The sequence below is a fragment of the Aythya marila genome (genome assembly GCF_965140915.1).
Source record: "Aythya marila genome assembly, chromosome: 21".
NCBI classification, from domain to species: Eukaryota; Metazoa; Chordata; class Aves; order Anseriformes; family Anatidae; genus Aythya; species Aythya marila.
In genome coordinates this window covers 5,562,047-5,577,107 of record NC_139062.1, presented here as the reverse complement: position 1 = coordinate 5,577,107, position 15,061 = coordinate 5,562,047, and the positions used below count along the sequence as shown (strand labels likewise).

The 15,061-nt window shown below is 41.5% G+C and overlaps 1 protein-coding gene and 1 long non-coding RNA gene across 4 annotated transcripts in view; one reads left to right on the top strand and one right to left on the bottom strand.

Moving 5' to 3' along the window:
* The first annotated feature begins 9,015 nt into the window (after nt 1-9,015).
* On the top strand, nt 9,016-11,643 carry LOC309886350. Its single transcript, XR_014318919.1, has 3 exons — nt 9,016-9,109; nt 9,641-9,813; nt 10,668-11,643. It is a non-coding gene; the product is annotated as an uncharacterized lncRNA (long non-coding RNA).
* Nucleotides 11,644-11,828: 185 nt separating this feature from the next.
* VPS13D (vacuolar protein sorting 13 homolog D) overlaps nt 11,829-15,061 on the bottom strand; it is a 103,746-nt gene continuing 100,513 nt past the window's right edge. For 2 of the 3 annotated variants that reach the window (XM_082777161.1, XM_082777162.1), the window contains exons 69-70: nt 14,290-14,530; nt 11,829-13,461 (exon numbers count right to left, since the gene is read on the bottom strand). In XM_082777161.1, coding sequence (XP_082633287.1) covers nt 13,330-13,461; nt 14,290-14,530 — 373 coding nt within the window. In that variant the 3' untranslated portion in view covers nt 11,829-13,329. The remainder of the gene's footprint in view (nt 13,462-14,289; nt 14,531-15,061) is intronic. The other variant, XM_082777163.1, reaches the window with a different exon arrangement.

Here is a 15,061-nt window from a genome sequence, read left to right as displayed (position 1 = left end):
TACAGCTGCTGTGTCCATCCCATTCCTTTTTACGTGGCTGTGAACAGACTCAGCAGTTTTGAAGAGGTGTTAAAATCTCGTGAAGGCTTTGAAAGTTTGCACAAAAAACTGTTGATATTGACAACTGCAACAGTTGTCTGTTATTTTAATGGTGATATTATCCTGATGCAGTGGTACCTGTGCAGGTTGTACTGTTGAGAAATACAGATACTGGGTGAGTTATGCAACGTGAGCTGAGTGTTTGGTGTGTATCCTTTGATTATTTTTTTTTTTTTTTTCTAATGCAGTTGTTTGAAGTTTGATGTCTTCCTGACAGCCTTGTTTGGCTCTTCATAGCAATTTTCATGCCCTGAAAATATGCAGGGGTTAGGTGGGGGATGCTGGATCATGTTCTTTGATAAGGGCCTGGGATTCCTTTAATAACAAGGACTCTTTTGTTGCAGACCGATCTTGTGCTACCTCTGTGTGGGAGTAGTAAAGTTTGAAATGGATGGTGTCACCAAATTGGTGACCACATCAGAACTGCTCCAGTCTGCACTGTTTACAGACAAATTAAGCTGTGTGTCAAAGCAAGGTCATTTGGTGATCCTGAGAAGCCATTTTAATATTATTCTTTGACCACGAGGAATTTCCACTTACTGTAAAGCTGTCAGTCTGTTCCCCTGCCCGTCATCAGTGGGACAGCACAGTGATACTGTAACAGTGTTTAGGGGCGCTGTGATGATACATGTCAATAATAATATGCTGCTTGTGAGAGTTCCTGCAGATGTATTAAAAGCTTAGGTGTATCAAAGCTGTGGAACAGCTATACAGTCCTTTGTCAGGTCAAAGAGTATAACAAAATTAAGCTTTACAGGAAAGTATTATTATCAGTTAGCAGAGTTAATTAGCTGAGTCTAGACGCATCCTAACTCACCATCTCATAGAGGCAGGGAGTGCCAGCAGGTGGATATAAAAACATGTTGATTCGTAAAGTCCGGGATTAAACATGAGAGTGCTAGCTGCTTGGCAGAGCAGTAAAAGCACGGCAGGGTTGGGTTGTGTGCTGTTTTCTGATGGTGTATCCAGTCACTGAGAAGGCCATCGAATGCATTTTCTGTTGTGCCAGAGAGTGCTGGTAGCAGTCCCAAGCACAGCAGGAAAATAATGAAAGCCTGTCAAAAACGTACGTTCTTGGGCAGTTTTTCCAGTGGCCTGCATCACCTGGCTCAGAGCTCTGATGTGTGTAATCAAGAGGTGACGCTGAACGTGCTTTCTGGGAGGTGAGGCTGTGCTCTGCTGCTGCCCGCGCAGCGGCGTGACTGCAGGGTGCTCTTGGAGCACCTCTGGGGGCAGGGGAGGACATGTGGGAAAGCTGCAGGCACTGGCAGTGGTCAGTCTGCGGAGATGGACAAAGCCTTTCGCACAGTGCACTGTCTGAGTAGCTTACAGATTGCATAAAGGCCCATGGGATCAGGGAATCCTTTCCTCCCAAAGAGCAGCAGTAACGTCCCAGCCTTTCCTTCAACAACTGTGTGGGATTTAAGGGGAGAAAACCATCAAGCATCTTCCCACTTATTCCCAGTGTTATTGCAGTTAATGCTCTGCCTTTTGCAATATTGTGTCTGCTATGTTTCTGAGGCTCTCTCTCAAGCTGCGGAAAGGAGGCAGTGGACATACTGGGCTAACTGATACCTTGGACATGGGTACAACGAGTAGGAGCGGTGTGCCAGTCCCCCTACAAGGTCTGCCAGCGTGGATCGGGGCCGTTTTAGGCTGCCAGCTCCTCAGGCAGCGCCACGTCCCTGGACGAGCATCATGGTGCAGAGCGGGGGTGTGCGGGCTGGGTGCCATCCAGCCTTGGGAAAACTGATAAACTTGGACACGATATCAGGCAAATTTTGCTGACTGTGGAACTGATAGTTTTGCTCCTGAGGACGAGGCCTGTTGGAGTTTCGAGCATAAATAATTATTATCTCTCCAGTGCAAGGGCTTTGTGCTTGGCCCTCTGTCCCAGCCCCCGCTCCATTCAGCAGGGTCAGGGAGAAGGGGATAAGGGGCGGTGTCTTTGGCTGACATGAGCCCGCTGGGGAGGGATGAGAGGAAGGGGGTCTTGGGGGCTGGGTTCAGAGCAAGGTTAGCCAAATATCGGATAAATTAAGCAAGAGAAACAGACAGCTCAGCTTGCAGTGAACTTTTCACCCAGCTAACCTGTTCCTCACCCTGCATTGCACAGGTGGAGTACAACTCGAGTAGAGCACAACCCTTGCTTTCCCTGCCTCCTCTTTTTGCTGTGGCGCAAGGCATGGCCAAAGGGAGAGAAGGAACCAAAAGGAGTTTGATTAGCTGTTTGGAGTCCAGAAAGTATTAGAGGTCTAATTGCTCTCTTAAGAGCACTGAAGTTTATGCCACTAATTGCAGTGGGTTTAGTGTTTGTTCCAGTGTAGAAACAGGACCAGTAATTTCTGGTCATAGAGAATTGGGAAGAAATTCCATGCTGGATAGGGCAGGGAACAAATAGCATCTAAACAGGAATGATTAGAGTTTCTTTGTGGGAAGATGCAAGACTGGTGGGAATTCAGGGAATTCTGATGTTTATATTTCTCCGACTTTTCTTCTGCATTTGCAGTGCAAGTAAATACAAATAATTGCTGACAGATGTTGTAAAAACATAGCATTATGCTAACCGCTAGGCTTAATTTTGTTCTCAGTTACTAATATATATTGTTAACTGTACATGGTGTAGTTTGGCTCTTACTCACATGACCTCTATGTAAATCATGGGCTTTGCTCCAGAGATATGGAACCAAGGGCAGAATTTGGTTTGTTGACCTTTTCCAAAATGCCTACTGCTTCTTCTCCTATCTCCAAAGCTCCAAGCAAATTAAAGATAATAGTGTGGCGAGTTCTTTGGAAAGTAACATCAGGTAGAGCACTTAAACCCTAGTTCTCTAGGTTAAAATCAATGTTTGAAGTTAGAACTTTGAGTTCTCTGGTCTTCCTATTCGCTCCTTGTAGGTGAGGAAGGTGTGAAACCAATAGAAGCTGCCTGCTTAGAAGCTGCATAGCATTTCCAGTCCTGTATTTTTGTGTGTGTGTGCTTAAATTCCGTAAAAGAGGTCCTTGCAGAGGCTTTAAGAGACTTTTACCGGTAGTGAAGCTTCAGAGGGTAAATGCCAGGAGCTCTGTGTCTGAAATGGAAAGATCACTGTATAAACCTAGAGATAAGCGCTGACTTCAGGGAGCTGCGAGCCTTCCTGGAGCAGTATTTTCAGCTTTGCCTCCTGCTCTGCTCAGTGCAGAATGATGGTGTCCCTCCCCCATTTTGGATCTGGGAAGGAGGTCAAGTTTTTCTCGCACTACATGCACATTTCGGTTCACATACAGCTCCTCAGCCATTGCCAGGTTTACATTAGGTGATTGGCTGCAAAGTAGTACTGACAGCATCTCCCTTGGTATCCCAAATTCCTGGGTGTTGAGGAAGGACAGGAGCTCAGACTGACGTTACCATGTTGTCCAGATGTGCGTTTGGGCCAGCCCAGCATTGCAGCAGAGTGGAAGCTGTGGTGGCTCCAGCACTGGGGGAAAGGATTCACCAAAGTGGGGGCTGGAATGACCATGCCTGCTGTAGAGCTTACCTTCAGCATTTCCAGGTCACTCTGTCCTCTCGTACCAGAGGACAAGAATGTCATTTTGCTTTCTTAATGTTTCAGCATTTTGCCCAGTGGGTGAAGAAGAAATGTAGTATGGATGTGGAAGCTCGGTATTTCTACTGACAGAAAGGGATGTGGTTCTGTGAGAGTATGAATGGTAGTGGGGTTGCACTTGGCTTCCTCAGCCTGCCTGTTACATCAGGCTGTTGCTGATGCTACTAGCTTTTTATCAAACATTTTTTCTCCTTGTGCAGTTGTTTAAAAAATAAAAAAATAGTTGAAATCAGCGTAAGGCAGCACTGCTCTCTGCTGCCCCTTCCCCTGTAATGACAGGAACATTTTTGTACATTTGGTGAACCCAATCCCAGAATGGATTCTGTTCAAATTCACTTTGTTTGCTTGTTGTGGGCCTTTGGTTTGTTGTTCTGATTTTGTTTTGTCCTCTGGGGATGGCTCTGGCTGACTAATTTTGCAGACTGTTGTTTTTCAAATGCAAGTGCCACCAATGGGGCAAGGACAAGTTCAGCGGTCACCAGATGAGCAAGGCCACTCTTTTTCCATCAGTTTGAAGAGATTCAGCAGAGCTCTAAGTAACACCATGATTTTCCTAAAGACAAATTTGCCTGTCTGATCTGCCAGTTAGAGTGTATGTGCACCATAAAACTCACTCCCTTTCAGACATGTTGGTGAAGTTTCCCAGACCTGTTTGGCCATTCACCTTATGGCTTGAAACCCTTGTGTCAGGGGAGGCTTGTTCTTTCTACTGTATTTTTTTTTTTACTGCCCCTTGAGTGACATCATTCAAATGGTGAGTCTCTGAGAGATGATTCATACCAAAAAAAGATCTAATAATTGTTACCAGTTATTCAAATCAGTGTTACTGATTTCCCGCATCCTCCCACTGGTCCCTTGAGCTCCCCCACCCACTCATTTTTCCTAATAATTCCCAGGCTTTCTGGCTATATGCTTGATATGCCCTCTTCTGTGTTAGTGTGCTAAGGTGTATCTGGCTCTCCCCTGAGGAGCATTTAGGGCTTGGCTGCAGCAGCTTGTGTAGGCAGATACAAGCTGGGATTGAACTGGCTAGGTGGATTGACTGGTGACGGCCTCAATACAGCTCCAAACCGCTTTCACAGCACATCTTCTGTTTCACTCTGCTGTGTCGGTATTGTTGGCAGTCTCTGAGGTAGCTAGATCAAAGCTGGATGAGTAATGTGTCTGCAGGCTACAGTGTTGGGGTGCACAGAACTATGAACTGGATTCTCTAGAGGAGCTCTGCAAAGAATTAGGCTAATTACCTCTCTGCTAGCAGAGACTTGCTCCAGTAGCGACCCTGTGTGCTGCTGCTGTGCCAGTTTGCAGTTAAGAACGTTTCTTCTCTTTCACAAACACAGATCTGTAACTCATGAGGCTTGTTTCTCCAGCACCACAAGTTGAAATCTGTGGTGTGGAGTGATTCATATTGTCAATGTAGAAAGCTGCTGTTGAGAGCGGCCATTATTTTCTTCAAGCAGCTCCTCAGTCTGTCCCCTTTTCCCCATCACACTCTTCATATCCCTGTGCCTTCTCCCTGTTCCAAGTCCTGTACACATCCATTTTCTCATTGCTCTTACCTTCCTTGCTCATTTGCTGTATCAGTCACTCCTTTTGTTGGCAGGACCACTCTTCAGTTTGCCCAGAGTTAGCTGGATCTAGTGCCCTAGAGATGGGAAGGGGTGAAGTGGGATCAGCTCTGGTTGCCTGCAATGACCAGACTGATATTGGGGCACTTTAAGTTCTCAGGTTGCGTTTCGAAGTATTTATGGCTGTTTGCACTGCCTCGTGCGAGGACTAAATGAAATGGGGAACTGTAGACAGTTGTACAGACATAAACAATTTTTCTCCCCTAAGCAAGGAAAACAGCATTCACCTTCCTTATTTTTATTAGCCTGGGGATTGAGGGGGTATTTGTCTGACTTGGGGGAGTGGGGGAGTTAGCTTATTGAAATTTGGGCTGCCGAAAAATCATTGTAAGGTAAGTGAAAAGCCTGTTTGGTTGTGGAGGTCATCTGCTCATTCTGTCTGGGAGGGGTTAAGGTGGCAACAGCTGAAGATAAGAATGTTCTCCCCTGCATTTGAGGTGCGTTGTTCATTTCACAGGCTGTGGCAAGGAGAATAAAAAGTACACAGAGTATATTGAAATGGCACAGAGACGAAAGCCTTAATTTACAGTAGTGCATACAGCACTTCTTTAGATGGCTAAAAATAAAAGTTCAGTTCATTCCCTAATAACTCACTTTTTAAAGGAAAGAAACCTCTTGTTTGGGGTTTTACTATAAAAGCTATATGAGGTTATGCTGTAACATTAAAGAAAGGGGTCTAAAGCATAATCTGTCCCTCACATGGGGTTTCCAGACTTTCTAGGTCAGTTATGGGTCATTTTCATGGTTCTGAGCCATGCAAAGTAAGTGAGGGGGGTCACAAAATCTGTGGCTTGTGCGCTCTGTATCTGCACTCTGTGAACTTGGCCCCCAAATGAGCCTGCAGCTCTCCCAGTGAGACGTACATAGCAACCTCCTCTCATGTCCGATGGCATTCCCTGCGCTGCTCGGGGTGACACGGCCTGCGCTCCAGGCCATCCCTGGCAGAATGAGCTCACATGAGAGGAGTAATAGAGCTGCCCCTTGCTGGAAGTGAGTAATAGGAATTCGGGGCTGCTCCTGCAGCTGCAGTAAAGCTGGCACCACAGCCCTATTTTGTCAGCAGCAGGGCAGTTGAGGGGAAGAAAAGCTTGGCATAACCTTTGGTATGTTATTTATTATCACTTTGCAGCCCCCTGGAAAATGAACTTTAGAAAATTCAGAGCCAATGGTGACGGTGAACACTGGGAAAACCCAGGAATCAGCAAATCCATTGTGTTGTGCTGACAGAAAGATACTGTTACAACACACTTTAGCTGCCAACTTGCTGCAGTCACTCAATCCATCATGGTGGGCTGTTGGATCACAAGCCAGTGAAACTCAGCCTGGCGTGTTATTTTAGTCTTACATGGACTGTGAGATAAACGGGGCATGAACCAGCCCCCTGGCAGGGGGTCGACCCCTAGCGCCCTCATTAAAGTGCCAATCAAAAAGAGTAATGGAACAGGGAATAGAAAGCTGGCTTCTTCAGCCTCTTACTGCTCTCAGTCTGAGCAACTTTCACAAGCCAAAGGAAACATTTCTCTTCTGAATACGAGCCAGACTTCCAGAAATACCTCCTCTCCCCTTGTCTCTGTGAGAGCAAGTGCTGAGACTCTTCTGTGTGTCTTGCTTAGGGTGGAAGCCCGTTGCTTACTACAGTGCAGGTAGTGGGAAGAAGTGTTGCTGACTGTAACCCAGAAAGGATGGAGATGCTTATTCTGTGGAATAAGCACTGGGCTCTGCGTGCAGGGCTCACTGATTGGTTAGTGACATGGTTTCAATTGCAGATTGCTCACATTTCAGCATTCGTGGGTGAACAATGGAAGGAAACCGGTGGGTCCAGAAGTCTTGCTGGTGTGTGCAAGGTGAGAAAGTGTGTTTGTGTGCCTTGTGTGAGTTATTTCAAACTTCCCCAGGAACCCACAGCAAATAGATGTTGCTATAATTCCAGCCTCTTTGGGTGCCTGTACAGCTAAGTATATTTGTCTCTGCCTAACCCTCATAACTCATAGTGCAACTGCTATCGTACCACAAATAAAGACATATTCTGTCACAGAAAGGAGTGTTAAGTGTAGTCTTTACATTTCTGGGATGTTCCCCTCACTGCATGGTAATACTGTAAAAGGTGTTACTGAATTAGTTAAATTTGCATATATTTTTCTATTTCTCTGCTTAAATGTTAAGAATTAACTTTAAAATGTTACTGGTTACAAGAGCATTGTCCTCATATGAGAGAATTATATGATGAAAAAGAGGAGGGGGAAAAAAATAGAGAAAAAGGCTTCAGTTGCCTGGTAGATTGCAGGTGACTGCAGGGAGACACGAGCCCAGAAAGGAGCACACCCTAACCTGCCATTCAGTGCTGCCACCCGATTGTGCTAGTGCTGTTCTCATTTATCTGCCCACTGTGCTGGTGTAGAAACTGTGAGCTAGGGTGCTGCAAAGCTGCAGGCAGGCCTTGTGGTAAGGAAGAGCAAGTGGGAGCAAGGTTCCGGGTTCTGGTGCAAGTCCTGTGCACTTCACTGCATGTAAATGTGGTTGACTAAGATACTGAACTGCTGTTAACTTTTGTACTTTAATTGCCTGAAATTGGGCCAAATTCTGCTGTTGTTTTTTTTTTTTCCTCATGAGTGCTGTGATGCTTCTGTGAGATGTCTGAAATTTCTGCTGTGCTTACTCTGCTTGGTAACATTTTTCAAAGCAGGTCTGAGGTTCAGTGGTGCACACTGGGGGGGAGAGATCACTGGTGGTGTTTGAGTTGCAGTCAAGGCCTTATCAAAATAAGGATCTGTGCTTGTGTGTGTTGGGGGGTGTCTGCTCCTGAAAAGGGTGTTATTTTTTTGTTGTTGGTGGTTTTCCTCATCTAAATATGCAGGCACAGGTTTTTGCCACATCATTCTTCTGTTACCTCGTGGTTTGCACTGCTGACTGGGGGTGCTTGCCTCGAAGTCATCAAGTATGGTCAGTCATCCACCAAGGTCAATGCAAGTGTTTGCTGGTGTAGTTTCTAGAGTGCTGAGGGCTGGTTGATTTGATAGATTTCTCTATTGGTTAAAAATTTCTCTACAGCTGCAGTATCCAGAGTATCCAGTGGTGTGTTTGTTTTGTTTTGTTTTCTTGGCTGGCATTTTTAGTGCACAGAAACAACTGTTATGTAGCCTCCATACACAATCCTTGTCCTTTGGGTGACCCATCCATTTATCCAAAATGTAAACGCACATGAAAGCTGTTTACTTCTCTCATGGCCTTTTAGTACTTTTGAGTCAGACCAGAATAGGCCTGAGGTACAAGGTTATTCTTATCCCCTGAGAGAACTGCATGTGCTGGGCACATTGCTTGGGCAGCAGTGTGTCAGTTACCAAAAAAAACTCCAAACCACCCACCCCCAAATCAACCCCTTGTGATTCTGGAGTCTGATTGCATTGAGACAATGTAACTGTACAGCAGGCCGCTAATAGAATTGATATAATGCAGTAGGTATGCACCTCTTATGTAACTGCATTTAGCTCCAAGATAATTTTTATTTCTATACTTGAATATGCTGTAGTTCCACTGAGGGAAAATAGGGAAAGAAATTTTCACTGTTTGTCAGTGGTTAATGAGTAACTTTTTTTTTTTTTTTTCCTCTTTTTGGCAGACCTCCTTTCATGACTAACACTGCACTGTATTATAGCTGAGACATGTGCAAATCCAGTCACAGTGTGGGGACCCAACCTTGTGTACACATCTGGTGCTGTTTTTACTCATGTTCTCCCATTCCAGAAAGTCTGATGATAGAGAACTAGGAAAGGACTACATCTCTGCCTTGGAGAAACTGTGCGCTGACCTCTGATAATGAAACATTTTCTTAGCTTGGTAACTATGGTGTTAGTGAGGCAGATAGATTTGAACTGTCCTGATTCCTTTTTTAAGGCTGTCAGATTATCAGGCCAACTACCACTAGGCTGTAATCAATTTGAACCAATGCTACAAAGGGGGAGGTGGAATTCTTTTGGTCCTAGCCTCACCTGTGATAAAACAGCATCCTCAGGTGTGCTGATTAACAGTCTACCATCAAGCTTGAATGTTACAGAAGTCCGGAATAGAATGCAAATCTCTGGGCTTAGTCTGATTTTTCAGACCTACATGTATTTCTGTGTTCCTTCTTTATAGCAACTATGCTTCTAAGAATAGAGGTTATTAGGAGTATGGCTATCACGTTTCAAAATTAGTTTAAGAAATTTATGTGTATAATGTATACATACACACAAACCATATACAATGTTTCTTTATGAGAAACCAAGTTAGGTATTTGTGCATGTTATATTAAAATGTGTCTTTTGTTTTTCTGCTTTTAAATCTTTACAGTTGCCTGTAACCTGGAGTGTGTACACCTAGACAGCTGCTTTTCGCACCAAGGTACCAGAGGTGAAAACATTGTGATTAACAGATAGAGGAATGTTCTTCAAGGAAGAGAAGCAGTGCACGTGAGGTTATTCATGAAGGAGTCATCATCTAGTGGTTTGGGTTGTAGGAAACAGGTCAGTGCTAAACTGTGTTACAGGGGGAAAAATAATTTTTGTTTGGTGTGTGTGTGTATATATGTACACATGTATTTGGCCTATGATCCTAGAAAGTAAATCTAGGACTGATGAGATAATAGATAAATGGTATAAAACATCATGCAGTCTAGGAAATGGGATAGCAAATAGATCAAAGTCTCCTTGTCATAAGTATGCATTATGATTATTGTCTCCATTTTGAGATGTGGAACTTCTAGCCACTTACTTTCTCTCCACAAAAATGTAAGCACTGCACTTTTTTGATAAACAGCTTAAGATGTTCAGCTAGTATCTAGCTGATTTATTAGAAAAATCTATTCAAGAGCAGAAGGAAGGGAAGGATATTATCCACATCTTGCATGCTGTTTACCTTATTTCAGGCATATCTCATTTTGTATTTCCTGTTTCACTGCCTGTACTTTAAATAAAGTAGCTCACACATTAAAAAAAAAAATTGCTACAGTAAGAAAATGAAGTTGGGCTGAGTAGGCAGAGAACAGGTTGCATAGTTTTCATCAAAATCTGGGTAAAATTAATTAGAGCTAACAGGCAGTAGCAGAGTATTTCTACTTTAGCATTATCAGTGCATGGGTTGTGTGTTTTTGTTTTCATAAATACTGCCTTCGTTGTTGATGGGGTTATTTAACCTTTATCAGCATGTGAAGGTGGGTGGCTGCATGGAGACTTTATCAACAGCTTCTTATAGATACTTGAGCAACTGAGTATAAAAAAAAGTATTTTCATTCCTGAATTGTATTAGCTGTGTGTTAAAGAGTGTCCGGGGGAAAAAGATGGGTTTCTGTCTCTCATCAGTAATTGTTTTTTCCCTACAGTTTCTGAAATATCAAGACAATCTGCTTTTATTGCTGTAAGTCATACCTTCTCCTTAAATGAAACCAAGCTAAAGGATAAGCATACTGTTTTCATGAAGCTCAAAACTTTACATAATTTGGTAAACAGAATTATGTTGTCTTGTCTGCTTACAGCTTGTGTTTGATTTAAGAATTTCAGTGAAAGCTAGAGACTTACACTTCCTCTCTACCTCCTCTGAAAACTATTTTTGAGTATGGCTCTTGGAATCTGAAAGTTCTATTTATTCACTTAGTAATAATGCTAGTAATGCCAATAACAATAGGAAGTCCACAGTAAAAGTTCTGAAATAATATAAAAATAGTTGGGTTACAGCAACAAGTAATATCTGAGCTTTAAAAAAAAAATCATAGAAGAAATCCAGAGTTCTAATTGAATTTGTTCTGGAATGCTCAATGAGGATATGCATTTCTTGCATGTAGGGCTGTAGATCACTCCTCGTAATCAGCACTGTATATGTACCCATAAGAGAAAACTCTGCACGTCTGTATAGGAATGAGCAACTTCAGTCACTGTACTTGAAAGGAGCACAGTAACAATGTTGGAACAGCATTGTAACACAGAATAATCTAAGCCAGTTAACAGTCCATGGCACTCCTATACATCGAGGGCAGCGGGTACACTGAAGTTTTAAGTAATGTTCAGTTTAATCGTTTTCACCAGCCAAAAAACAGGTTATGCACATTCCAAAAGAAATAAAATACATTAGCTATATCCATTACCTCCTGTGACTCTCTGGGTTCAGGTCACTCAGTGGGTATACTATCATTCTTCTTTTCAGGTGTTTGCTTAGCAGCTCCTTACTTAGCTGCTGCAAAACAAAGTATGCAAGCCTTTTGCCTGTAACTTATCACCACAGAGCTCTGAACTACTTTTATTCACCTTGCCGACCTACTTTCTAGTTTTAGCAACTAGACGTTTTCTGCATTAAAAAAAAAAAGAGTCCTACAAGGGAGAGAAGCAGGAAGTCTTAGTAGCAGAGTCCAACGGGACTGACATGTTAAAGCACTGTTGAGCCAATGCACTTGTTGAATTCTACACTTTACTTAAAATTATACAAAGAAATATACAAAAGTGGTGCATTAAATCAGTTTCATTTGCATAATGGACTTTGTGGATTTTGATTTCCAGTCACAGACCATACACACATCCACTGATACTACATTTTGTCCTTACACAGTGGTCCTCCGCCTTTCACAGTACAAGAGTTAAAAACAGTTTTACTTCTAACCTTCAGTATAAAAATATTCCTGTATGCCTTTACCATAAAGGATATAAAAAGGTAAATTTAAGATGAAAGTAAAGTTATAGTGGACTTCTTATTTTTGAGTCAAAGGCTTACAAAATCAACACTTAAAAGGCTGCTGAAATCTGCAAAAGGTTACTGAACAGTTTTGCAAAAATCGTGTAATCACATTTGAGCCTTGCATAGCAGAGTGCCGTATTGCATGCAAATATTCAGCACAGTTGCTGAACTATCTCCAGGGAGCACACATGAAAACTAGAGTGGGGTGGGGGGGAAGCCAAAAAAAAAAAAAAAAAGAAAAGAAAAAAAGAAAACCACAAAAACAAATCCACACACCTACCTGCAGGGTATCCCTTCTGTTACATTCCTCAATGTCTAGCTTGGTTAAAATTGATGAGACAAATACTCATTTGATATACAACACTTGAAAAAACATATTATTTTTATTATTTCAAAAAGTTTAATTTTGAAGAGGTTGTCATTAAGACAAATGATGCAGTGATGTCTCTCCCCCCCATCCCAGGCATTTACAGTGCTAGGAGAATTCTACAATAACCAGCTAACTATATTTACACTCAATCAGAGTGGAGGGAAAAAGTGAAGTTAAAGATTTTGGTTTCCAGGGCTGCTCACTTCAACTATTTTCAAAACAACTTGGAAGCCTTCACAAGTACAGACTTTGCTAAGTCTGAGTTCTGGATCAGTACAGATTCAGCTTTATCTTTTCTAGTATTTTGGAAATGTAATTGAGCTAGTGAGTCATCACTGCAATATTTAATGTAACACAATTATTTTGTTAAAAACAATGACATTTCAGTGGAATATTAAGTATACATACATTTAGCTGTACTAGTGATAAAAAAAGAAAAAAAATCAATACACCTAATTACAGTGTTAAAACTAAAAACTACAGGACTTCTGTGCTCCAACAGCTGCAGTTAACTCATTTTTTTTTAAACCCTTACCTAGATTCCTGAACTGTGAAAAGCAAAGAGAGAGAGAACAGGTGGTTTCAGGTACTGCAGTAAGACTCAGTATAGATCCTTTAATTTCTTTACACAGTAAACAGACTTCTGTTTATACCAACACCCTGGTCTGTACCTTCTTATTTACAAGAAACACTTTTACATATATACATGTTAGCAAAATACAGGCTTCTCCCAGAAACAGATGCATTTCAGCTGTATCTTAGTTATACAACTAATGCTTTAAAAACAAAACAAAGCCCACCACACTTATTTTCTTACTCACAATGATTCCATATAGTTAAATACTAAAATCATATTTATTTCCTTCCCATATAGTATTTTCTTTAGTTACAGAATACCATCAGCTCCAGACTGATTCTTGCAATTCACTCTGTTGGTAAGGAAGATGTTTCAAGAGTCCAGCTCTAATTGTTCTTGATTTTCACTGAGTCTTAACATAAGCTGTTGTTCATAATATAGGCTCTTTGCATAGTTTATTTCTTGACAGAGTTTTACTGCAAGAACTTCAGATTGCACACTGACCTGCAAAAAAGAAATGTGTTCATTGTTAATTTGGCACTACTATTATCTAAAGCAGAGTATTTTTTATTACTTCATTAACTGAAGAAATTGGGTCGCCTATGCGTGAAGTCTGTGTAAAGGAATAGAAATGTTTCAGTGGAGACCTGTTCTTAGTGCTGAGGTGCAGCACAGAAGAAATGAGACAGACAGGCAGGTAGCCAAAGATTAGGTATTGTTGGGTGAGAGCAGAAACATCTTGCAATATTTGAAGTTATTTCCTTCGCTTCCTCTCCTACCTTTCATCTGGCTTGTCTGTTTGGAATGTAAACTGACTTGGGTCAGGGGTGAGCTTGTAACCTTGTCTGTAAAACAGACCCTGAGCAACTACTGTAACGAAGCAAAAAAACTAATGGGTTTAGAGGTGAGAGTTCTGATTAACTTTTACATGTATGACATACATATGACTTTCAAATCCTAGGCATTTAGAAGTAAAAAATACAATATATGTGAGGAGAAGAGAAAACTAGAGTAAAAACAAAGAGCACAGTATTTAAGTTCCATGTATGTGTTGTAAAGTTAATCTTTTCTCAAGTAAAGAAACATTTCCTATTGTAACTTCGTTGTTCAGGAATATTTTTGATTTTACCATCAGCTTTTCTCAGAATCTTTATGGAACAAGTTTTATCATTACTTAAAACTTTGGCAGCAGCTATCTTCACTGCTGTCAGGACGTTTTCATTGTTGAGCAGTACAGGAAACCAAACACTGATAACTACAAATATTTTCGGCACTAGTATTTAGGGGAAAGGAAACCCCACATGAATGTAACAGTAGGTGCTCAATTCTTACCATTGGTTTTTGTTGGGATGGACCTGGAATTGCTACACCACTACTTTTATTAACAGCTTTCTTCGTCAACTGTACATACACTTTTCCATGATCTTTTGAAACAAGACAGTGGTAGAGATCATCATACTTGACTTCTAGGAAGATGGCATCACGGTCTGTGTAGTCACCATTCTTGAGGAAATAAACAGCCTTAGATGAAATGAGAACACAATACTTCTCGGTGTTCTCCACTGCTATGAAGCTGCAAAAAAAAAAAAAAAAAAAAAAAGGAAAAAATAAACCACAAAAACAACCCCAAGAAATGAATCACATGAAGCTAAAAATACTGAGCTGTAATAAATGTCTTAACCTGTTGTGTTCAGTGACCTTTAGAAGTCTTTCAGAAAAATTAATAGCATAACATGTACAATTCATTTGTATTTAATTTAAACTGTTCTAGAAGGCAAGCTGGTGAGTACCCCCTCAGCTGAAAAAGATCATGCTGTAAATCAAATATTAGCACTAAATGCCTGGCTTCTAGCTTTGGACATTAAAAGGGTATATAAAAATATCCTTTAACAAGACTTAGGAAGATTAATTTCCTTGCACTGGCAGTTTTACACTGAAGTTTAATTGTAACTCAGTTCCATTACTGATACGTGAAAAAGGTGTGCAGGTATTTATGACAAAAGCATTATCCTTTTACATGTTATAAACCTACTGTAGTTCCTTTTACCACACACTTACCTTGCCTTTAAAAACAAACAAACAAAAAAGTTTAACCTGCTGCTTG